General features: G+C 39.5%; 1 protein-coding gene across 2 annotated transcripts; it reads left to right on the forward strand.

Annotated features, from left to right (window-relative positions):
- Positions 1–6,537: 6,537 nt before the first annotated feature.
- Positions 6,538–25,345, forward strand: FAM81A (family with sequence similarity 81 member A). 2 transcript variants are annotated; one of them, XM_075159522.1, is made up of 10 exons: positions 6,538–6,805; positions 9,795–9,875; positions 10,606–10,673; positions 11,900–12,173; positions 12,965–13,083; positions 19,400–19,529; positions 20,752–20,858; positions 22,017–22,152; positions 22,535–22,730; positions 23,146–25,345. In XM_075159522.1, the coding sequence occupies exons 3-10, from the start codon at positions 10,627–10,629 to the stop codon at positions 23,283–23,285; spliced, it is 1,149 nt and encodes a 382-aa protein (XP_075015623.1). In that variant the 5' UTR covers positions 6,538–6,805; positions 9,795–9,875; positions 10,606–10,626; the 3' UTR covers positions 23,286–25,345. The 2 variants fall into 2 exon arrangements, with proteins under 2 accessions (XP_075015623.1, XP_075015622.1); XM_075159521.1 differs by lacking the exon at positions 9,795–9,875 and having other exon boundaries at positions 6,564–6,805.
- Positions 25,346–26,449: the final 1,104 nt, after the last annotated feature.

The raw sequence follows: 26,449 nt of genomic DNA on the forward strand, positions 1-26,449 counted from the left end.
GCGCGCAGCTCGCCGCCGGGGCGGGGCGGCCCCGAGCGGGCGGGGCGGCCCCGCGAGCGCTGGCGCTCGCGCCGGCGGGGGAAGGATAAAGGAACGCGGCGGCGGCAACGGCTGCCCCGTGCCGGCCGCGCAGGCGATGTGTCCATAAATGGAGAACTCGCCGCGGCGCAGCCAATCGCCGCGCGCCGCCGGGACGTCATTCCCTGAGGGAATCCCGGCGCGGCGGCGCGCGCGGCCTGCGCCCCCTCGCGCTCCCGGCGAAGCCTTTTGGGCCGCGACTGTTGCTCGCGGCATTGACTGATGCGCCCCCCGGGGCCGCGGGGGTTCGCACTGCTGCGGGGGGCGGCGGTCTGTTTTAAGCAAAACGGTGTCAGCGCTAGCCCCGGCTCTTCCCCCCTCCCACGCAGAAGTACCCACAGAACTGAGATGCTTCTAATCCCTGGAAATACTGGCAAGTACAAAGCATCGTGGTACCAAATGGATACTGAAGCAAGTCCTAGGAGCACCCCACAAATGCAAAAAAAAAACCCGGCCGTTGGCATCTGCTCTATGTTGCTTGTATCGTTCTGACCAGAAGACGATCAATGCAACTCCTAGGGACTGTGTTTTCTAAGGGATCAACTAAGTAAACCCATCCACAGCTGAGGACTGTGGTCCTGCTGACAAACGCTCCTCCTCAGGCTTAAAGCCCTGCTGTTGACTTAAATGGATTTCTAACCACCACTTCTAAGCTAGAATATAAATAAAATGGAAGCAACATAATCTAACAATCATAACAACAGCCAGATCCAGAGTCATATCTTCATATTGCTTCCAAACTACCTTGAAAAGCACTCTCAATAGGTACAGTTCCGGTTTTTCATTGTTAGGTATTACTCGTTTTTAGTTTATCTCTGATTAAAAAAAAGTGCTGTTATTGGAAAATACAGGTAGTAGTTTATACAGAATATATTTATTCAATTTTCATTGTTTGCTTTTATAAAAAAAATAAAGACTCACCTCCAAACTAATTTCGAGATTAGGCACAGGCGGATTCACTTGCGGCTTTTCGGAGGAGAGCACTGCTCCGGCTGCTCCGAGGCAGGTGCTGGTTCTGCAGCCAGACCTGTCCGTGCAGAGGAAGGGCAGTGCTACCCAGCACAGGCACGTGGGTTTGTCCTCATGGATCAGGCTGTGGGATCAGCATGCTGGTTTGCGAACATCAAACATGGCTGATGAAGTGTTACAAATTCAAACCACCCTGATGCGCTCAGTACCAAAATGGGACAAAACTTTTATCTGGCCCCCTCTTAGGTCCCACACACTTCGGTGGTTTGGATGAACCACAACAGCCCCTTGGGCATGTTTCATCCTTGGTTTTGAAGAATACCAAAACACTTCCTCAGCTCAACTGGGTTTACACTGTGTGATTACCACTCACGTGAAGCTTGGGATTTCCATAGTGGATTGCCTGGATGCTAACGGACATCGATACAAACAGTAAGAAATATTTTCATTGAGAAAGTAGCTGGGTGGTAATAGCTGCAATAGCTATTAAAGCAAAAATGTATCTGATAGTGCTAAAAGCGAGCAGAACTTCACAGGAGATGAGTTTCACACTTTGATTCCCAACAGAAGGTGAGTAACAGCAGTTTTATGGAAATAGGACAAAAATAGTTTGCCTAGTATTTCAGTTGAACATGGAAATGTTACATAAATTTATGAGACTGTAACAAAAAGTGGCGAAAAAAACCTGTAAGAATCCAGAGAGCGTATATAGGGCCAACAAAAGAAAGAGAACCTGTATAGGTTTTGTAGGTTTTTCTATTTGCTTTGGATGTGGGTCTTTTTTAATGTCTAGGTTCATTTTCTTAGGACGTATATATTTGTATGTATGTATGTTTACATACATACAAACATCTTTATAACAAGTTATGAAAAAAGTAGAGAAACTAGGTTGTGGAAGAAGAGTAAAAAAGTGCATTCACACTGGATAGCTAATTGAGAAACTAGTCCTGAGTTCACTGCATTTTATGTGTGCTACTGGGGTCCATCGACTCTAGAAGGACGAGAAGATGACTTTCAACAAAAATTCAGGGCTGAAGGCATCAGTGCTCTGCATCTGCACAAACCTTTGCTAAGCACTGTGTGTACCAAGCACCGTCTAATTCACAATGAACTCTTTTCATGCTTTTAAACGTAGTCATTTAATTCTGCTTATTTTAATGATAAACATCTAATTCCCAAGCTGACTATATTAAGAGAATGATACTTATTCAACATCCATGCTCAGAAGCAGGGGAAGGCATTTCCCTTCGAATGTCAGTGGTGGTGTGCCTGCATGGTCTGCATGCCTGGGCTCCTCCAGCCAATAACGTATAATAGTCATCTCTGAGAAAGGCAGAACCCACATTTGCATCCTGAGGAGCTCCAGCAGAGTAAAAAGGAATCTCTGTACTTTTAAATGATGCACAAAACTTAGAATGGTGATATTTTATTTGTCCATAAAATTCATATGGACAAGATTGAAGAAAAATTCCCTGCATCAAGAACTTTCATCAGTTTTTTCAGTGCGTGTATTGTCTGACAGTGTTGTGTTTGGTTAGTAACACCTACCAGCTCATGCACAGAAGTGCTACCATCAAGAATTATTTTGAGGGTATTTTCTGGCTGCAAGCAGTTGCAGCGCTTGATCCTGCTGATACTGATCACTAACGCTAAGCTTCAGGAAAACACAGGACAAGCTTCACTTCGGCACCTGAGGAGGTTTATGGACTTAGCATTCGGGACTTGTTTCAGAGGCGGGCACAGGCTCAGCGCTGACGGGCGTGACTACAGCCTCTTTGCCATCACCTGATTTGGAGCCCACACCGCGCTGGGCAGTGCCACCAGAGAGAAGTTGTTGCCTCCGTAGTGCGGCTGGTAACTCAGCCGTGTGTTTCCACCTACCCACGGCCTGAGTGACACTGTGTGCCAGCACCGAACAGGAATCAGGCTGATGCTGAAATGTATAAAGACTACACTGTCTGGAAAAAGAACATGGTCCTTACCTCTGGAAATGCCATAGAATACAATTTTCCCTTGCCCTCCATTCTAAAAACATTATTGTGGCTTCAGAAAGAAATCACTCTTATGAGCAGTCAATGAATCTGGAAAAGATTAGAGATTTTAACGAAATAGACGCTGCCCTGACTGCTTTCTAATTGCTTAAAACTGACAGGAAAGAAAAAGAAGGCATTACTGTTTTCTCTTACTTACAAAATATATTTAGAGTAAGTTTTATAAGCCACATATTTGTCTTCTGTTGATCAGAATCATTTAATTAATAATTTAATTAATGCCTGAAAGCCACTAAAATAAGGCTTAATACCCTTAACGAGACATCATACCCCTAGTTAAAAAACCACACAATCTGGTATTTCTTAGAAAGATGAAGGATTTGTGTCATAGAAAAACAAATGCTATAAAATTAAGGAAACTTTAAAAATTCAATGCAATTTTTGCTGTATCTGCTTTCCAAAGAATATACAGACACTTCATAATTTTAACGTTTTCTGCTAAAATGCAGATGGTTACATTCTGTCTTCAGTTACACTCAGTGAATGTAGAATTCTACTTACAGAAAATAAAAAAAGGATTCAGCGATTTCTTCTTCTGAAATGTAGGGAGAAACAAAACGGCATCTGTACAACAAAGGCAGAAGTTTATGACCTAAAATGCGATGAAATCACTTCAATGATTAGGACAGGTTTCCATCTTGGAAAACAGTATAATCATTCTGTCTTTCTTTCACTCCTTTCTCTGTACCTAACACAGTATCTTCCTTCTTTCCTCTCTTTTGTTGGCCTTAAATTAGAGAAGCATACCTGTTCAGAAAACATGCTTATTAACATGTTCAACATGTCCATCTAAAATACCAGTAGAGTAAAAAGTACAGTAACAAAGTCAACAGCCCTTTTTCGCCCACTCATTTGTTTGTTGGGTTTTTTTTTTTTGAGGAAAAATAGCATGTGGCTCTTTTACTCTGGATCTGGTGAAGAGAAGCCTCAGACGTAAGAGATACTCAGAATTCATGGAGATGAATTTTTCTCTGACTGCAAACCAAAATGTATGAATAATGTTATTTGCAAGGCTGGTATAAATCTGGAAGAAGTCCACAAGGACTTGGTAACTGAGGATTTTTGCCTCCTGTGTCCCTATGACTGATTTCAGTTAAGCTATGTAGGTTCACATCAACAAAAGTACAAGGATTGTATTTTTTTTTCCTCAGAGGGAGGTTTTTTGAAACAGTACACAGGCTTTTAAGATCAAAACTTTATGTTATGATGAGCAACCTGATCTAACATCAACATTAGCCCTGCTTTGAGTGGGGAGTTGGACCAGATTCCCTTCTGAGCCTAAATTGCTCCATCCTGTAATTCTACAATTATTTAAAATGGGGCTCCATTCATGAGAGACAGTTGAACACTCCAGAATAAATTAACATTATTGTTGATGTTGTGCCTTGATAAGGAAAGTGATCTGAATTTGCCTTTAAGAAAATAAATCTACGTGTTCATTATCAATTACACTGAAGATATAATTATATAGAATACAACAGTTGAGTACTGCTTTAGTTACAAACATCAAAGAAGTGATACAAGTACAAAAATAACGATCTCTGATAACACAAGATGAAAAGAACATCTGTGTGGGTCAAACCAAAGATCATTCACCTCAATATCCTGTGTCGGACAGTGGCCAGTATGGATGCCTAGGGAGGAGCGTAAGGACAGACAGCATTTACATGTCACCTCCCCACCTCTCGGCGCCCGCCATGCTGAACGCTGTTGTCAGACAAGGGCTAGAGGGAGAAAGCAGGCTGAGAGCTAGTATGGAGGTACATTTTAATGTTAATTTCAAGACTGCAGTAGGAGGTACAAATGTTGACATGTTTTTAAATTAAAATAACGTTAATCAATTTGCTTTAAATAATTTGCTTCCAAGCCCCACTCCTGTAGACATACATACTCAAGAAAACACTGAGTCCGAGCAGTCCTTTAGTGAGAAAAATCACTAGGCTGGTGCACAAAAACTACGCAGGTGCATGAAGTTAGTCTAGCTATTTGCCGGGTCAGAGAACACAGTACAGAGTACCAAGTACAGAGTACATCAACCAACTAGAACAAGTTGAGCAGAAGCCAGTGAGATGGTCGGGGGCTGAAGCCCAGGCCCCTGAGGAGAGGCTGGGACAGCAGGGCTTGTTCCGCCTGATGAAAGCAGACTTTGGGGGACCTAATAGGAGCCCCCAGTACCTGTGAGGAAGTCATCAAGATGGCAAAGCCACACTCTTCACAGTGGTGCATGGTGGGAAGACAACAACATAAATGCAAACAAGAGAGGTTCAGACAAGGTATAAGGAAAACATTCTTCCCCCAGTGGCCAATCAAGCATGGCAGCAGGCTGCCCAGAGAGGTTGGGCAGTCTCCGTCCTCGGAGGTTTTCACGAGCAGGCTGGGTAAAACCCTGAACAACTGCATTTGGCCTCATCAATGACCTCGCTTGGAGCAGAAGGTTGGCCAAGTGTCCTCCTGAGCTCCATTCTAACCTGAATTATCCCACAATCCTATGACTCTCAGCTGGTTACTATCCCATTTTGAAAGCACCTATGGCATGTTTTGTTTCCGGACTGATCCTTTGATGTGGGAATTACTTTAAAATAAATAGGTCAATCAGAGGATTCAGAACCCGCCTTGCTTTCTACAATGGCATGTGCACGCTATAGGACTTTTATCCTTTGCATCTGCAGATACCCAGTCCTGCAATGGTTTGCCTATACAACAGTATGGGATGTTGTATGTATTTTAACCAAAATCAGAGACAATCTGCTATTTCAGAGTGAAGTGATGGAGTTTGTCTCCAATTTCACTTACCCTTTGTTTACCCAAGGTGGTTGTACTGAAGTCCAAAGAATGACACAAGCAGGAAACAGAAGTGAAGGCAGACACACCCTCTATGGACTTTGTTTTTCCAGTAATACTTTCTCTTAGCTCATATGCCTTTGCTGTGCAAACAGACAGATCATCTTTTCTGTGATATATGAAGTTGTACTGAAGCTACGTGTTAGATCTTGTTTGGGAATGTAACCTGGAAATCTTACAAACAAAACTGTTATTCGCCATTGATTTTAACAATCATGTATTCTGCCAGGATTTGTTATATGCTCTGGAAAAATCCATAGTTTCAGTCACGCTCTCAGCTCTTTTGCACCATTAGAAATCCAGAGTAACTCTTTTGCCACCACCAAACTTTCTTTCCGGAGGCCGACATTTGCTGGTGCGAGAGCCGCAGGCATGGCCCCCTGCTCCGCGCCTCGCCGCTCATCCCCCGCGCCCCAGGGAACGCAGCTGTTATTTGCGGGGTCTTTCCCCTCCCTCCTTCCCCAGGAGCGGACCCTGCCGTGAAACACCTGCGAGGGAGCGACGATTAAAAGGGGTTTGTCCCGGCGGCTGGAATAACCGCCCTCCCCCCCCGGGCTGCCGGTGCGGCGCTGCCCCCCGCGGCGCGCGTTCCCATGGTGACGGCGTCCTGGCAACCGCTCCCGCTCCCGCAGCCCGGCCTGCGGCGGCCGCCCCGCTCCGCTCCGCGCAGCCGGCCGGGCGGGCGCAGGGCCGCCACGCCACGGACGGAGGGACGGACGCCCCGGCTGCGTGGAGGCAGTCACGACGCTTCGCAAACAGCTGCAACAGCTGCTGTAGCGGCGGCGGCGCGTTAAAGAGCGGGGCTCGGCCGGCGCCGGGATGCAGGGGAGAGATGGGCGGCCCCGTCCTGCCCTGATCCAGCACTGGTGAGTGAGCGCAGCGCCCTGCGCCCGCCGCAGTCTGTCCCAACTCTGTCCCTCCGTGTTGCATGGCCATAGAGTGGTGTCTGCGCTGTGATGTCCTGTCAGCTGTTGTACACCCCCTGCTTCCACAGCCATCACCGTGTCCACCGATGACCCTTAGCCAAGGAGTGCTCGGTCCCCTCGGGGCCCCGGGCCCCCGGGCAGAGCCGCGGGCAAGGCAGGGCGCAGCCTGAGCTGGTGCATCCACATGGCGTGGCACAGGCGCGGGTTCCAGCTCGGATCCCAAATGCTGCATAGCTGCGTTAGCAGAATCAAGCACCTGAGCGGATCAGCCCAGTTTCTCAAGGGGCCCCTCAGCTTGGGCTCAGAACCGCGCCGGCATGGTTACCCCTCTCCCAGCGGGGAGTCTCCTCCCCGCACTCCGCCGCGCACCGCGTACACGCTCACAAAATGCCACAGTAGCGCAGAGGGGCTTTGCAAGGGGTTGTTTCACGCGACTCGCTGATACAGCCGGGTTGTGACCTATCCTTTGGCTGAGTTGCGACCCAGGGACTTTTCGCTTACTCCAAAATGTTGCCCCAAAGTGCTTCAGAGGAACACTCGGATCCTGCGGCTCCCGGGGAGGTGCCGTCATGTGCTCCCTGTATAGCAACCGAAGCCGTTTCTATTTTAAGAAGAAAAGAGTGATTAAAGTGTTTGCCTAGGCAGGTATTTCAGTCTGCTTTGATTCCCTTGTGACTTGTGGCAAGTCACATAACCCCCCCTCCGTGCTTCACTTCCCTACCAGCAACATAAGGAAAATCGTATTTTCAGGGATAATAACGCTTTCCTACCCCACAGGCATATTGTGAGAATGAATATGAAAAACGCTCCAAGTACCCAGACATTTCAGCAAGTATTAGACATAGGTTGTAATGGAAGATGGAGAACTGAACGCTACAGATGTGATTACCCTTCAAAACAGGAGAAATGGAGAACCCACAGAAAATAAACACGCAAGGCAGTCTGCTGAAGTGGGGAAGGGATGCCACAGTACAAATAGCAAGGAGCGAACTTTGCATTGCTAAAAGTGTTTCTTCAGCATGTCCCATGTATTATTTTTTTTTTTCAAAGTTTTACATGTCTGATGTCAGTGACTTAAAGAAATGATAAAGAAGTACCCCATGTTTGTATGGAAAAGCTGCCTTACCTATCAAGTGAACTGTTATTTTTGGCAAGCAGGCATACCATTTACAACTGGGAAAAATCTTTATCTTGTCAATGTGACAAGTATATTTGGAATATTCAGTAAATTAAATCAAGCAACCAAAATTTACTGGGTTAATGTATCATGATTTAAATTGCTATAGCAGTATCAAGCAGGAGACAACATCATTAAAAACAAAAAAATTAAGCACTTGAAGCCAGTATTTCAACTGGTATGTAAGTTGATCCCAGTTTACCGCCATTAAAATTGGAGCTATGTGAGATTACACTCCTCTGAATCTAGGCATTAGAACATCTTATTTTTTCTTTTATTCTATATTTATTAGTCTAAATCGGTATTACACACACTCATAGAAAGGGAATTTGTCATTAGTTCTGACACCTACCTGTTACTGTTTACTGCAAATACCTCCAAACTGCAGAAAAGTTTTATACAACTGCTGAACAAGATCCTAACACATCCTTTCTGGATGTTGGATCAGATCAAGAAATCTGATAATTGATGATGAGATATTTCAGTGTGTACCAAGTGATGTGCTTTAGTTAGCAATAACAAATTAATGAGAAGTCCATCTGTGTAACTTTTGTTTCATGCGCACAATTTCTCCAGACATTTGCATTTAGCTGCGTGTCTAATGGTAGTCTGGCAGAAAAAGCAAAAACTTCAGGGAATCTTATGCTTACTCTGCTCCAAACATTTTTTTCCATCAATAATAAATGGATACCGAAGGCCAAAAGATTAACACTTGAGTTGAGGATTTTTTTGTTTGGCTGGTTTTTGTAAGATGTATTTCATTAAGATACTGCTAGATGTACAGACTTTAATATTTGTTCTTCGTTTTTCTAGGTAGCATCCAGTGCTTTGCTGCTGTGATACGCATAGCTCTTCTTAAATCAGTGGGATATGCCTGTGTTTATGGTTAAATTGTGTTTAAATGCTTCACTGCATCAGGATCATTAAAATGTGTTACGGCCCGGAGGACTAAGAATAAATGAGCTCAGATCTACTGAGAACTGGGTGCCCGGTTACTGTATAACCTCACGGTACAGCTAGGAGGGATGCCCCGCAGAGCAGTGGTATTGTTTAAAAAAAACCAACTGGGAAACTATGAGTGTGAGGAACAGGTTGCAGGACTGGACATTCAGTGTCCGCACAGGATTTTGAATGCAGAAGTCATCATAATGATACCCAGCTCTTACACAGTGCTTTCTACTTATAGGCATGTAAGAACTTAAACAAGGAGGTAGGTATCATTATCTCTGTCTTCCATATAGGGAAATTGAGTCATTAGACATGGAAATAACTTGTACAAAGTCATCGGGATCAGAGCAAAGAATTAAAATCAGACCTTCTGAATTCCAGTCTAGTATTATTGCTGCTCAGCAACCCAGCTTCTCTTAAAACTATTTTTTTTCTAATTTGTAGTTTCTGAAGCACCGTGCTATAAATAGAACACACATACTGTGACAGTGTTCGCTCTCTGCATTTAGGCAGTGCTTTCATACGTTTCTAAAGCACAAACATGCTCTGCATTTTGAGATCTTGGAGAACAGTCCTATCGCTTCTTTACAATTGGTATTTCACTATTTTGTTTCAATAACCCTGTTTTTCTCTTTCTGTTTGTACAGCATATTGCACTGGATTTCATCAGCAATCGCAAAATTCTTTTCATATATCAGCCTTTAGTTTTCGGTGAGGATTTTAGGTTCCCAAGGAATTCAGGCTCAGGCCATGCTCATCCATGCCATCTTTATAGTTAAAAATGTTTATTTGTTTTTAATATAGGGTGGAATAGTTGGACTTGATTGAGGCTACCATCTTTCTCATTAATTTAATTTCTGTCAGCGGACAAAGCTACTGAGCCAGGTACTGGTCTCACTTACAGTAAGATATCTAAAATGTCTTTCTGAAGCTATTTAACAGAGCTACCCTGCTACAATGTCTGTCACAGTCTGGCTGGCTGTGTCTAAAAATTAAAAACAGAATCTATATTCTTACCACAGAAGAATTTACTTACAACATAAAGTGTGGTCATTTAGATTTGAAGAAAATTAATAAAAGACTCAGTTTTGCTAAACTATGCTGATGTCTAACACATTTTATTTAGGTTTCTGACTGCCAATGCTTTTACCTGAAAAACCCCTTACCCCTAATAATCTCCTGTCATGAAATGTTTTTATTTCATTCTCTAGCGAATACTTTCTTAAGCTTTATGATAATCCTGTAGACCTTATTTTTATTCATTGATTGATGATGTCTGAGACCAGCAGACAGCTTGGGGAAAAGAAGTTTGTTTGTCTCTGCCTGCCAAACCAGTTCTGTGGGTCAACAGCAGGTTTCAGTTTCAAGGCTGTCAACCTTGCCTTTTTCAAGAGTATAGTTTTCACTACAAAAAGCTTTTTAGCAGTTTTTAGTTTTCATTCTTTTGTATTGATTTTTATTTGCATTTATTCCATAAGCAATATCTGAACTCCAAGATCAGAGCTGTCAGCGTAATCTTAAACTTTACTTAAAGGTTCACTTAAAGCAGAAGCATTAAGTCATTTCAGTGCCAGATACAAACTATTAAATAATTCAATGTGTACTTTTTCAACAGACATAAATTATTGACCAGAAAATGGCCCAGCGAAGCCCAATCTTCCCAACTCTTGCCCCTTCTGAAAGGTACAGTTTGGAATGTAAAAAATAAAATCTTCATATTGCAGAGTATTATGTCTCTCTCAATTCCCTATATATAGTAATGCTGTGACTTGGGACTTTGGCATTAATATGCAAAGCGAAGTGAAATACTGTAGACTCATTCAAATCATGGCCCAAATCACAATTCCTTACCCAACTTTCACTTAACCCTTTCCCAAAGAAATTAAATAGCTTAAGCTGTAACGGAGTAGAAGTCCAAGAATACTATACTTTAGCCAGTCTTCTAATAGCATGGAGTAAGTGTGAAAACTCAGAGCCAGAAGTGACCTTTGTTGGAGTCCTCATACATCTCTATCAATACCATCGTGGTGAAATAAACTGTTTGGCTCATTAACAGGAAATAACACGGAGAATACAGAGTTCCAAAAAAAAGATCTTTTTCAAAGTGGGGTTGAGCTTGTAGCTTCCACTTATGCTCCTGAAATTTTTCTTTATTCTTTACAGTATATAACAGCAGGAAAAGATTGCATGCATTAGCAGCCTAATTTTTTTTACTTTGAGCACCCATGAGCTCCATTGCTTTCCATGGAAGCTATGCATGGAAAAATCTAGACAATTATTCAAGGTACCCAAATGTAAGCTATTTTGGGGAAAAATTTGACTCCTAAGATTATGAGAAGTTTGTCATAATTTTGGTCTCTCCTCAGTTTCTACACCTACATATGCTCCTGTCCCGTTCATGGGGGAACAAGCTTCTGTATGGTATTACAGGATAGCTATAGAGACTGAAAAAAGGAATGGACACAAGCTACTCCTTTTTAATCTCAGTCTGTTTCCATTTAATTTGCAGTATCTACCTTCTACAGTTACTGCTTTGATTAAGCCTGAAAACTGTAGAGACAAATAGCATTACTTTTGAAACTCAATAAAAGGGGTTTGAACTTGGATTCTTAATCAAATTATAGTTCTGAATTGTAACTACTTTTATAATGCTAATGTCCTTTTCTTAAAATCCTACGCTTTTGTAAGCTTCCTTAAAGAGGAGGAAAAAGAGCCTGACCTGCCTTTGTACAAGAGACATGCAGTAGCAAACACAGCACCTACTTACTTGCAGCAGTGGGCCCTCTCTCTGTATTTTGGTGCTTCTCCCCAGTATTGCTACTAAGATAGTATCGCACTGTCTCCAGTGGAAAGACATTGCAGAGTTTTGTGTGAGAACGTAACAATATCTGGATATTCTTCTTCACTAGACGGGTTCGAAACATACCGCTGCATAGCCAGGCATTGACAGCGGTCCCGTTGGCATCTGCAAGCCTGGTGGATCAGCTGGAAGACAGAATCCTAAGCCATGAGAAAACAACGGCGGCTCTTGTGGAACACGCTTTTCGCATTAAGGAGGACATTGTTTCCACTCTGCACAGAATGCAGAACAAAGGGGGGGGCGACCGGTTGGCTAGGCAACTCTTGGAGGAACATATCCGAAACATAACGGCAATAGTGAGGCAGCTTAATCGGGACATTGAGGTATGTTAAGAATTTTTCACAGGACTAATGCCATCTCAGCTACTTACTCCTTCTAATTTAATAAGTAAGTTTACTGCAGGATAAGTAAAGGTCAGACCAGGTCTGAAGATCCTGTAAGCTTATAAATTGTTTTTATATAATTTTTTTATAAATTTGTTTTTAAAACTGTTTGCAAATTACATAATTCTTTCAGCAGCTAAGAAAATAGCACAGGATATTAGCATATAAACACAGAAACCTTTGTGGTACTAATAAGCTTGTTTTCAAAAGCTGCACTGGAAAACCTTGAAAAAACGAATTAATGCGGCACTAATACCCAGCTCGAGTCCAAAGGCTGTGCTGTATAAACACTAGGAAATGCCTTAGCTCTATAATAAACTTACTTTCACTTCCAACTTGCTGACGACACCAAGCAGCCAAACCCAACTGCTCATTTTTATGACCTAATCATATGCAGATACATGACTTCACGTCTGACCTCTGCTGCAATGAGCAACAGGGGTGTGGTGGGGAAAACGAAAGGATAAAAATTAATATTTAAGTCTCTATTCCATTGTCAAGTTATACTTTATACATATTATGGTATTTATGTGCAGATTGGACACTAAGAATAAGAAATAATAAATGACCTAAAGGTATCTGGTTTAATATGATACAAGACAAACCTTTTAATAAAGCAATAATAAAATGGTATCTGATGTTACTGAAATACTGAAAAATAATGAGTGACATTTTAAGTGTACATTAAATGTGACATACTGAGTTTATATTTGCATATGAATGCTTTGTAGATGCTGCAGGAACAGATACGTGTCAGAGACAATCTCAGCTATGGAACAAATTCTACCCTGAAAAGTCTGGAAATGCGGCAGCTTTCTGGTTTAGGAGATCTTCGGGGAAGAGTTGCAAGGTAAAAGTCAACACGGAAGTATATTTTGGGGACTAGCTAATGTTGTTTTAATCTTGAAGTATGAATGTTAATGATAATGGGCTGAATTCAACTTTGGCAAAATTCCCAGGATCATTTTGCTCAGTGTTTTCAAGAAAGTGAATAATAATCCTTTGCATTCCAGTATTACGTATTAAACTTAACAATATCACCCTTAATTCCTGAAATTAGTTTTTAATAAATTACCTAAATTCCTTGCGAATTTTGATTTGGTTCAGCTTTAAAAAGTACTATGGTTAGGCTGGTATATCTTTGAAACTAATTAATTAGCACAATTATAAAGGCAGCATGGAACAATCTGCCTTGTAAAGAACAGAATAGTTGCACGTTTTTGCATGTATTTTAGAAGTAAAAATCTGTGCACTCAGTTATTGGTTAGCCATATTAAACACTACATAGGCTACCTGACACGTAAGGAACAGAAAACTATAAAATAATAGAGGTTTTACAGGCTACTTGAAACTCCAGGTTACAATTGTGCAACTACAGAGACTTCGGGTTGTGCCATCAATGACACATTTACAAACCCCAGTACAACATTTGCTTAAGTGTCTGTAAAGCTGACCATAAAAGACAGAGGATATGTACAGCTATAGAAAAAGGACGTAATCTGGCCTAAAGCAGCTTGGCCAATAACTTCAGTGGAATTATACTTGTCCTGAATTTGACCTATTGTCTATATTGTACAGATAATTTTTCTTTTTCGTACTTCAACGGATTTAATGATAACCTTCAACAGCCTACAAAAATAATCAGGAAGGGATTTTCCTCTAATTAATGTTTTCTCATTAATTATTTGATCGTTTGATCGTTACAGTTCTACTGTAACTTTCATAGACCATTTTGTAAAGAATACTTTAGAGGGGTTTTACATACTCGTTTTTAATTGTTTTTTAAGTTATGCATTATCCTTTAGTAAACAGGAAAGAACTAGACAAGCTTATTTTGTCACATTAGAAAATTGATTGAAATATAGAGAGAGAGAATGATATACACATACATCTCTTTCTCAGTGAGAAATCCCTGACAAATTCACATGCTTAGATCTTCCTGCTTCTTTATATAAAAAGTCCACTTTGAGATCATACTACACTCTGAGCGAGGTCCATATTTGGAGCAACACAGTTACTGACACCTTGTGAAGCAAAATATAGTGCCTGTGCTTTCAATTTCAGGACTCAAGTGAATAAACACGTGCCAGCATGAGCTTCACAATGGGGCCTCTTGCCTGTCCCGAGTACTTGGTATGGGGATTGGTGGTGGACCAGCACAGTCTGTGCCAGGATTTCTTCCTTTATTTACTTAGGGCAACACCCTTGAACTGCGCCCGGGTTGCAACTTACCTGATAATTGTATAAGATTATACCAATCTGCCTTATGTCAGACTGTGCAATGAATGTTGGATATTTGTGTTCATTACCATAAGAGAATCAGTTTATTGTCTTTTAACTGGTACCTTCTATTCAGCATTATGCTCTCTACATAAAAATTTCCCCCGAATAAGGAAGAAAGTAAGTTTCCCTTTATCAGAAATCAATTTAAAGCAGTGTTCCATGGGAGAAAGCTATTTGCCTTCATTTACAGACATATTCTACTTTGAAAATTAGTGTTCCTGTGAATAATGATTATAGTAATATCTGGAGATCATGGTCAAGATGGTAGTTTGTTATGCTGTTGGCACTATTAGATACTTACCAGAAACTCTCCCTGGGATAAACGCTCTGATTACTCTAGCCAATGTTCCTTTTATAAAATAAGCTGAACTCACCTAATATAATTTTACTTTTACATCTAGTCCCACTAACTTTCAGATGAGTTTAAAGAGTGAAACCTTAGAAACATGATCGAGTCACTGTGGGTTACTGACTTACTGTGCATTCAGCTCTCAGCCACAGTCAAGGTGCCATGTATGGCTCAGGCTGTTGTGACAGTAGGCTAATTCAACTCCAAGTACATCACATTTGCTCTGGGCTAAACGCGTGCAGATGGACAATCAGTGTGAATCAGTTTATATATGCCGTGTGACAGTAAATCACCTAAGTCTGAGCCTTTTGGTCCTGTAACAATTTTAGTGTCAATCTCAGGATTCTGGCCAAATTTCAGTTCCAGTAATTACATGCATAGTAAACATCCTATTCAACTTCAATATTGGAGAGAGTGGTGTTTATTTCCTAACACCAACTGTTCTGTAAGATGTCAATATATCACCGAACAACTGTCTCATTATTTCTTGAGGGTTGCTGCTTTTAATGGTGAGAACAGGGATCCCTACATGCACATGCAGTTCTGAAGCACAGCTCCAAAACCATGCTACCCACAGCTCTGGAGGAGTGCGATTCGGACAGACCTCATGGTTGAGCTCACCTGCATCACAGCATGAACTAATATCCCTAGCAGGAGAAGACTGAATACATATTACAGCTCATGTCTCTGGGCCATTTCTCAGTAAGCATAATTTATTGATGAATTTGTAAATCATCATTACAGTGTTCACCATGAATGGTGCCGTACATTTTCCTAAGGATCAGCGTTATTATTAACTTTAAGAAAAATATTACCTCTATTAAATTCAGTGGCACATTCAGCAGAAAATTAGACAGATGTGATAGATCCATTACTCCAGCCTCCTGTCCCTGATGTTCGCAATTTTATGTAACACAGATTTACCAATTCTATTTCTAGTGATAATAGATCATAAAACTCAGGAGTAGTGCCTTATCATTTATCTACCGAACAACTTATGGACTACGATCATTTGTCTGGAAAGTTTAAATAACAGCAGCCTGGTCAGAACCATAGCAGTAGCTGTCTCTAGAAGCTTCCTGATAGCTGAAACATCCAGAGAAATGGCAACTATGCATGTTCAAATTGGGACGACTTTGCATATATAGATGATTTTTTTATATACATTATAGATCTGATTCATTTCAAACACCCTGGACTCATTACATGTAGGCAGATTTTCCTACACTGCACAGAAAATGAGTCTGATGCATCTGGGATGCACTGCATTTATGAACTTCATAAGTACAGTAAATCTGGGCACTCTGGCTGCTTGCTGGGTAAGAGATGTACACAAGAGGACTGACCCAGGCTATTCAGAACCTACCAGCTCTGCTGTTCTTGCCCACTAGATCCCCTGGATGTATCAACTGGCTTTTCACTACTTGTTCTTCAGCTACTTGTTTTTCACTGAAACACTGGTATCTTAATTGAAACACCTCCTGTTATAATAAAAAAGGAACATTAAAAATCTGTATGTACCATTATAGTATATTTAGATAGCATCCTGTTGCAGAGTACTGGTGTAGTTCTCGGCTTTATCTAGTCCCTGGTGATACTGAATAGAGAAACCACTGTGGTTTTGATTTCTTAGAGATTGAAGACAACAAAAATACTCTTCAGTGTGCCAGAAAAATAACTACTGCTTTTGGTTACTACAACTTGGGTGGCAGTTGTTTGATAATATCACTGTTTGTATTAAACATTACTGGTTTCTAGAATTCTACTGTGTTCCGAAACTGAGAATAATACTTGGCATTCTTAATTTACTAATTTCACATAAGTACACAGCCTGGCAATCAGAACATTCAGAAAATGTTCTCCAAGATCAAACAGTAGTAAAACGAACACATTCTAGTGCACCTTTGGCCCACATTCCAACAGTGCATGTGTGCAACTGCACATGAAAAACTGCACTGGGTTGTTTGTATGGCCAGCTTCAGCATTTCAGACATGAAGACAGAGAATTATTTATTGTGCATTTCTTCATACAAAATGGTTTTATTTACAGCTCTTGTATTTTTAAACTAGTATTCTTCCTGGAAATCTTAATCTATGTCTTATTTCTTTCCTTGTACTTTTAAGATGACCAAACCTCGAAAGTTGTTTTTGACTTCTGTCTTCATATCTATAGTCCGCTGGCTTCATTTATATAGACAGTCTGATTAAATTACCCAGGAACTGAAATCCAGTGTTCAGAAACATTTAGTTCTATTTTTAAGAAGAATTCTATTGTCATTTTAACATGAATCTATAAAGAAGTATCAAAGCAGAACTTTCTGAGGTATGGGAAATTCAGTGGGGAGTGTACTGTGCCTTTCTTTTTTCTCCTCTTTTTTTAAAGAGGGAAAAATTCCAAACTATAATGTGCCCTTTTGTTTAGATTACTGATTTTCGTCTGACCCATCATGCAGTAGAAACCTGAATCAAAAGTGTTAGAAAGTCCATGGTCTTCCATATGTTCATCTTATTATTGCCTCCCCCCCCCCCGCATTTGAAAGATAGTGGAAGCATGGACTAAAGTTATTTAATTGTTGTAAGTTTTTAACTCAAAATGTATACTCACATAACTAATATCAGAATCTCATTTTTTGTCTGCAGCACACTAATGTTTTCTTCCAGGTCAAAACTAATCAGGTGTTTGTGGGTGTGTACAATATATATAGCAAAGAGAATTCTCTTTGACCACTTCAATATATGGAATATTGTTTAAAAAAAGAAAACACCATAGCAGGATAAACATTCCATAACTACACACAATGGAATTTAAACTTTATTCCAACTTTGTTTAAATGGGTGTCAATTACAGTATCCCTGTAGAAAACCAAAATAATCTGATTAATACATAGCAGGCTGACACTAAATTAACATAGTCAGAATTTTAATGTTTCAGTTACCGTGCAACTATATGACCTCTGTCATCACGTAACTGAGTTCCACAAAGAAGAGAGATGCACTGTGATTAAACCCAAAACACTAATTTGCCTTAAAAACAATTACAGATGCCTACTGTTTACATTTGCTACAGTAGTTTCAAAGCTGTTGCTTTTTATATTTTCTGTCATGCCTCAGAGAAACAAAACTAATCATCATTTTGAGCCCATAGGCTTTTGGTGACTAGATGCAAGATTATTTCATTCCTCTGATTTTCTCTGATTGATCACAACAACATGGAGAGATTTGGCTTCTCTCATCGTTCTAAAGAAACTGCCTGATTGTAAGACCTACAAGTATGGCTCACTGCTATGTAAACCTTAGCTGGTCTTCCTACAGATATTACTAATTGGTCTCACAATACTGAACTGCTGAACTATAAATTAATTTCCACAAATTTTATAATTTCTATGTGTTATTTTGCATTACTGATTATTTTCATATTGAAATTGTACCATAATACTAAGAGATGTTCTATTTGTCATTTTAGTTGTTATTTTCCCTTCATGTTTAATGATAATGGTAGTTACTGTAACCCAGGTGATGAAAATGCATGTTGAAATGAAAGCCTTCAAACTGAAGTGTGACTAAAAAGAGGTTAAAATGTCTCATTGATTTAAGTAATGACTTGACATGCCTTTGCTTGTTCCATTTTACTGCCTTTTTCTCCCTCAAATTGTAACTGCTCTTTGTTCTCCATCAGTTTCATAGATCAAATTGGTAATGCTGCTGATTACATATTTCCCTTAGCAAAAAAAAAATACATGACTCATACTTCACAGAGGTCTTACTCCTGAAATTACAGTGCTTATATTTTTACAGCTCAGTTAATGTCCTTATTGTATTACTGTAGATGAAAACCACCTGACCAAAGTATTTTTGAAATGTGGCAGAAAATGAACACATTCTATAGCACATTTATCCTGAAAATGTTACAGCATCAAGAAATGTTCCAGGAACAATACTTGTTATGTTCCAGGACTGCATTTCAGAGTCTCTTGCGAGACAAAACCGCCATTGCTTTCAATGACAGTTTTACCTAAATAAAGACTAATAACTGTAGAATTTGTCCCATGTTGTTTACTATACATAGTAATTGTATACTACTGTTTCACAAATAAAAATAAGAATGTAAAAGTCAGAGGAACACAGCTGCAATAATGAAAAGATGGTCCTCAATTACTTAGGCTTCTAATCATGTAGGCAAAATCATACACCTTAACAGATGTCTTCTGGAGTATGACAAAAATACGAGGTATTGAAATTCTGCATCTTAGCATTTCTAATGTGATTTCCCTGACTGATAACAACACAGTCTACACATTATGTCAGAGCCAAGAAAACACAAATGTATGTGTCAGACTATTTGACTTCTAGTCCCATTTGGGAGCAGTCTGCTGAACACTATGATATGTATCACCACTCTCACAGTCTCATAAGACATTGTTTTGCTAGACAGCCAGCAATTTCATAGAAATGCCCAGTCTAAAATGGATAATTTAAAAAGCCTGGGCCTTATATTCTATTCAGCTGTTGCATTGGTGTTTATTTATTCAAACAGGTGTGATGCTGGGTTAGCCAGACTGTCTGCAGAGCATAAAATTACGTATGAAAGACTTCAGAGCCTAAGTAAAGACCAACACACCTCCAAGCTGATCTTAGAATCTAAAATCAAAGAGGCAGAAATACAGGTATGGTATTTGGACCAAAGTGATCCATCCATGTATGGGTAAGAGTTATATTCTAATTCACACAGACTCTATTATTGTTAATTATTATCCTGGGAGGTCACAGATTTACAAATGGAGAGGTGTATCTGCTCACAGTCCTTATTAGATTGAATATTGGTACCTAGCTGCATTACTGTACTGGTCTAACTGAAAAAAGGTCCTTAATTTGCTGCCTTTAGCATGCTGTGCAGAAGGGGCTAGTATTTAAAGGCACCTGAAAGGATTCCAGGACTGAACAAAGGTCAGTGATTACTGGCCTGAATGGCTTCTTGAGGTTGGAATGTGAACATGACATGGATGCTGTACAAAACCACCACAACAATGCAGGCATCACTGTCTCTCCCTGTATGTTTTGGTCTTCCCAGGATGATTTTATATGTATTTGAACACAATTTTTGAAGGTCTGCAAAACAAAACTGGTTTTGGGTTCTGTGAATCCATTAATCTGTCCATCAGGTTTCTCTTCCATTGGGTATGAGAATGGAAGTGAGCACTAGATACAAGCAGAGACTTATGACATTAAGGAAAAGGATTCTTCATACCTCCATCTCAAGGCCTTCCCATTTTCTTGGGCAACAAAAGTATTTTACATCTTCGTTTTGCGGTAGGTAAATGGTTAAAATCCACCTTACCTTTCTCAGAAGACTCAATATAGTATATTAGCATGCCAGCATGCTAGGAGCATACTGTCATGAATTTTGCAAAACAGAACAGTACGTTTTGTAAAACTGGGATGATTGTTTTGTTGTGAGAAATATTTTCTGTTAGTAATGACCTATCCCCAGTTAAATGCAGTAGCTGTTATACATGAAGCGATGAAGAATATCACTCAGTATTGGTGGAGTGTTTTGCCATTCATTTACCCTGCTTATGCAACAACACGGAGACGTACAGATCGTGTAAATTCAGTTGTCTCAAGGGAGGGGGGAGCAGGCAGATGCTTTCAAGGCAAGACTGTTCAAGTTATTTATGGCTGAAAAATTACAGTTTTCACAATGTTGATACCTTCATCTCATGAGATAGTATATTTTTCATGATAAAGTAAAATGTGCAAATTCAATAATTTTTGAAATGTCAGCAAAAATGGCCCTTCTTTAAGATCTCCTCTACTGTATGAAAACGTCCCAAACAAGACTGCCATGAAATGCTGTTGAAAAAAAGTAAATTCTGAATTTTGTTTCAGATTTCTCATCTTCTGAGCAGAGTAGAGCAATCAATAATGCAACAAGAAGCAAAGCTGAAGATTGCCTACAAAGAGAGCAACCAACAGCTCCACCTTCTGGATATGAAGTGAGTTCCCGGGAAACCTTGCTGCTGCCACGCGCCTTGGAAGACAGGGCCTCAATTTTCCAAGTTTGACTGTTGTAATCTTCAGGTCTACAAAAGCATGAACCTGTTTAAATATATATGTGTGCTCAACAGATATTACAAAAGCACAATGGTCCGTCAAGTGGGACTCACTTTCAACAATTATTCTGCCCCTAATGTGGTTAGGCAATTTTGAGAAGCCCATTAAGTCCCTAGTTAAGTCCTACAAGTTCTGCTTGAATAAAGAACACAACTAAGGATTTCTGTAAGAGTGGTCTGGCACCTTTTTACAAGAACTCTAGGAAGCAACGAATGCTGGAGGTGGCAGTTGACAGCAGGGCAAAAAGTTCAACTCAAGCAACCAGGAAGCAAGGCACAGCATTCACAAAGTGTCATTGCTTTAAATTGCCTTAAAATATGAATATGTAATTCAAATACCTAAATCATTAATGATAAGCTACTGTGCTACTACTAGACATTATATAGGGATATATTCAATTCAGATATTTATTCCTCTCCAGGCATTTCACTCAGTGGCAGTCCTGGCTTAAGCCATCCACATCCTTACTCCTTCTTGCCACCCTCATGCAATCCCATCAGTTATGTCAGTAAAACTGTCTGCAAATCAGGTGAAAGAATAGATCCAGATTTCAAATATTCACTGGAAAAAAAAACTGTCTAAAGAAACAGTTTCACTGGCACAATCAGTTGGTGTAAACTTGAGGTGGGTATAGGCAACGTAAGTGGGGCTATATGAACCGGCATTGCCACTGAAGTAAATGGTTACTAAATCTTTGTTCAGATTTAAGACCTATGGACACGAAGATTATAATCTGAATGGATGACCATATTCTGTTTTCAATGCTGCAAAGAATTTGTACCTACTATGCCTCAAAATGTTGTGATTTGTTTCATATAAATAACTGCTATTTTGTTCTGCTCTTTCATCTTTATTTTCTAAAACAATGTTACCTTATCCAGTTTAGTAGCCTTAAAGTTCAAAGATTCACCTTAATATGGTGTCAAGAATGTACTAAATTGCCATGAATTTTTTTTTATTAACATGATCATAAAAAAGTCACTGCTGAATGACCAAAAGTTCTGCTCTTCTGTATCTGCTAATTTCTATTATGCTCTTAGATTAAAAAATGCTATTGAGGAACTCAGCAGCCAGATTTTGTCTGCACGTAGCTGGTTGGAACAGGAACATGAAAGGATTGAAAAAGAGCTTGTGCAAAAAATTGACCAACTCTCATTGACTTTTAAGGAAAACACTGTAAGTTTCACTAAAATGTCCTAATAATACTTCTCAGGAAGTATTCAAAAGCATTATTAGTAACTAAGATGATGTAATTGAGATATCATTTGAGTGAGATTTTCAGACCTCCTCAATATTTGTATAACTCTTTTTGTTGATGTCAAGTATAACATCCCCACAGCCTGAGAGTCTTCAAATAAATCTTTTCACTTCTAAATAGATCAGTATTTTAGCCTACAGTAATCAAGTCAGTTTAAACCATTTTATAAAAAACTATAATCCCTTACACCTTTGAATTCCACATAAAAGATGATTAATCAATATCTATTGCATATTTGGGAAAGACCACTGTAATTTCATATGCAGAGAAAATCATTAAAATTCTTTTTCCCGGCTCCAGGAAATGAGTGAAAGAGCTATAGAGATGAAATTCAACCAAATGGCAGAGAAAATTGACAAAATAGAAGAAATACAGAAGATAACCATGGAAGCACATGAAGCAAAACAGACTGAAGAAAAGATAAATATTCGGATTGGCAAACTTCAAAATGAGATTAATGAAGATATAAAAGAAATGAAAGCTGAAGTTAATGCTGGTAGGACCATAGTTATAAAGTTTTTTATTCTGAATTGTGGTAACAATGATCAACCTATAATAACATGCAAAATGCCTTTGCTTGTATTGAAGTAGTTTAAAGACTTTTGGGCCAGATATAATGGCTGCACCTGTGGCATTAAAAAGGATTTTCACTGTGTGTGAAATTCACAGCAACAAGAGGTGACATCTTTTTAGCTTAGAAGAGCTCTCCCCAGAGCATACATAGGCATAGCTTGGCTGTGGTCGGGGGCATTTTTGCCATCAGCACACAATTACAGTCCTATTTTTCTTCAGAACTTTTACTGTCTTCCTAATGTAAAGCAGAGCGTTATAGTAGGAAGCGCATTCTTATAGTAATTATGCAATACTCTTGCTTTTGATTATGAACTAATTTAATTCTCACCTGCAATTAGGATTTGCAGCTATCTATGAGAGCATTGGGTCTCTACGGCAAGTTCTAGAAGCGAAAATGAAGCTGGACAGAGACGAACTACAGAAGCAGATCCACCAAATGAAGCAGGAGGTTCCAACATGGGGAGAGGCTGGACCATGACTGCAAGATTTTGTCTGAGAGATTAATGTTTACCTGGCTAAATAGGCAGACTATGATCTTGTTCCAGTCTGTAATCCAAATTAAGTGCATGTACCAAACGACATGCTGCTGTTGCACAGGTCTGTACGTTTACTTGAAGCGGTAAATGCAAGCTCTTCATAGATCAACTGACAACAAGCTTTTATGGGCTGAGGTGCTGATTTGCCACTGCACTACTCTAGTTGCTCTCAGGAGGATTAACCACAGTGTAAGACTGGAGTAATATATTGGTGAAGCTGGCACCTAATTTGCTAAAGGCATTTCAGCGCTCCCCAGTTTCGTGTGCTTTGTCAGTCAGGTGTATGCTCATACATATATATAAGCACCTGCACGCACACACCCTTTTTTTTAAAAAAAAAAACCCCAAACCAAACCCCACAACACAACAAGTTGATATAATTTGTTTAATATCATTTTGGCAAGGTTCTCCACCTTGATACAAATTACTTAATTGAAGTCAATGGACATTTTTACAGTGACTTGCTCTACTGTTGACTTCCTGGGGAGACAGAATTGGCACTAAACAGACCAACTTTCAAAACCTAGATACCATCAGAAAATCTTTGTTTAATTTTGCAAATATCCTCTGTGTGTGTGTGTGTGTGTGTGTAAGCTAAGTAGTGTTATAATATAATGTAGTTGTAGACTAAGATGATTCATGAACAACATAAGAAACTTAACTCACGTGTCTTAAGTATTGTGACCTTTTTAAATTAATAACCAAGTGGAGTTGAGACAAGGTAAAAGATGTATATAGAGTATTTTATAACTGGGCATGTGTTCCTGTGACTTGTTTCATTATATTGGTAAAAACTTTGAAAGGTTTGAAAACAAAAGAGAAGGTGATAATCTAAAATAGTCTGAAAAATGTAATGTAAAATAAAATGCAGTTTATAATCTGCTTAGAAATTTTTATTGAAGTAAAACAACTGATTCTTCAAATCTAAGTAGACTTCAATAATTTAGTAGACTCAAATTGCTAATTGCATTCACAGTATTTCCAAATAATAATGGTGCTTATTTCCATTCCCAGAACAGATTATGTAATGAAAAATCAGCACCCATACGGCATATATAATTTTTTTTCCCGTCTAGATTAATATGTTGATTTTATATCTTCATTCATAGGTTGATCTTGCTCCTCATGTTTGTAAGTCATGCAGGATTAAGCACTCATGAAGAACAAAGGACTTCATCCAGTATCCTATTAATTTATACTATTAACAGTAATTCATATATAAAAATACTATTTATTTACACAAGCATTACTGTTAACGTAAATAAATTAATAGGATGTCTCTGCACTGTCTTTAATGGACCTTTCTTTCAGCCAGTATTGCAAAACCATACTCCCATTTGGAAAAGTCAGTGGCCAACTTCTCATCACTTCCATGAAAGAAGGTTTGGCCCACAGAGTCACCATACTTAAAAAAAAAAAATTGCTCCAAAAACTTAAACTCATTACCTTCAGTAGGGCGGTGTAGTATGTAAATATCAAGAAAATGCACACATCTTTACAGGATTAGCACCTAAGTTTATATTCACTTCCTATATAGTTGAAAGTAATTTAATGTATCAAAGAAACATGAAGTTTTTGCAACTCTGGCTTCCAATGCTCTCTGATAACAAAACTGCCTCTGTTACTCCTGTTTTGTATCATCCATGTGCTGTGAAATATATTTACAATGGCAGCTAAGGGGAAAGCCCTGTTTACTAAAGGGAGACAATGAAATGCTTGCAGGTATTTGTTAAGAATTGTCTTAAAAATTCATTCTTTCTTCATGTCTGTATTCTTATCTATTCTTAAATATTTAGCCATGTGCAGTGCAAAAGCTATCACTGGTGTTTTATAAAAAAAAGAAAAGAACAAAGAAAGAAGCAAAAAGAGATGGAACAAAAACCCAACAATTTTTTTCTTCTGTAATTGGAAATCTGTACCTGAGAGAATCTGTATGATATGAAGAGCATACAAGGAATCAGAGAAACAATTTATATAGGATTTTAATAAAATGTTTCTCTTGTAAAAATCCTGTGTGGTTCATCCAGATATAAAACAACACATAAAACCCTATCCAATTTTACTTCTGCTGTTTTGAAAATATTTTTTCCTAAATCTAAGCTAGAGCAAAAAACTAAAAGCCCAACTAAAACAATATTGAAATGCAAGCTACTGTCAAGCAGTGCCTTCAAACTATATAAAGTGCTATGTGGAGGGAGGCATAGGTTACAGGGACTCGTATACTAGGAAGAGACAGCCAGAAATGGTGAGCTAGGCCTAGATGTACGCACGGACACACACAAGTGTACCCTGCCCATCGTCCATCCTTTTCACAGAGTGCTCTAACTAGTCAGTTGTGAAAGGAAGTCACATATTCCAGACCAAGAGGGTTCTGCAGAAAAATTGAGGAAAAGCCAGAATGGAAAAAAGCAATATGAAGAAAGATTGAAAAATGTAGAGAAGTAACAGAGAAAAAGAGTAAGTCAGAAGAGCGGAGCAATGGAACGGTAGCTGCATGGGCAAAGGCAAGGAAGAGTAGCTACCTGCTGATGAAGCACAGAACAGGGTTGAAGATTTTTAGAAAGAGCTAGAAGTTAGAAACAGTAATATATTTGATGCAAAACACAGAAACCACAAGGATGGGCACATTAATTGATTTGTCACAATTCATGCTCCCTACTTGCCTGCTGCATTTTACTCTGCTCAAACAATTGGAAAAATAAATTCTTTTGGTTTGTTTTCCCTTCAGTTACTTTTTAAGTTTTCTGCACAAAATAGGTCAACAATCTCTCGTCTGCATAGTCTGTCAGGGAGTGCTCCTATCTGGTAAGTAACAGCTGAGTTCTCCAAGGGAGAATTAGAGTCCCTGTATCTTTCAATCATCTTAAAGTTGTATGGCAAAATCCTCTCCTCAGAAACAGCACGCCCCCAGGGGAGTAACTATGAAGCCCGGAGGACGGTATTACAGACACTATGGTCTATGAAAGCTTGATTTTGCAAAGCGGAAACTGATTCTGAAAACTGCAGAGATCCTGTAAAACCAAATAGAAGGAAATAGCTGTGCTTGAAAGTGGAGCTGCCCCTTTATTTTTCCTTTCCATGCTGGTCTCCAGTGGCATTCCCGCGT

This window comes from Calonectris borealis, chromosome 11 (genome assembly GCF_964195595.1).
Source record: "Calonectris borealis chromosome 11, bCalBor7.hap1.2, whole genome shotgun sequence".
NCBI classification, from domain to species: domain Eukaryota; kingdom Metazoa; phylum Chordata; class Aves; order Procellariiformes; family Procellariidae; genus Calonectris; species Calonectris borealis.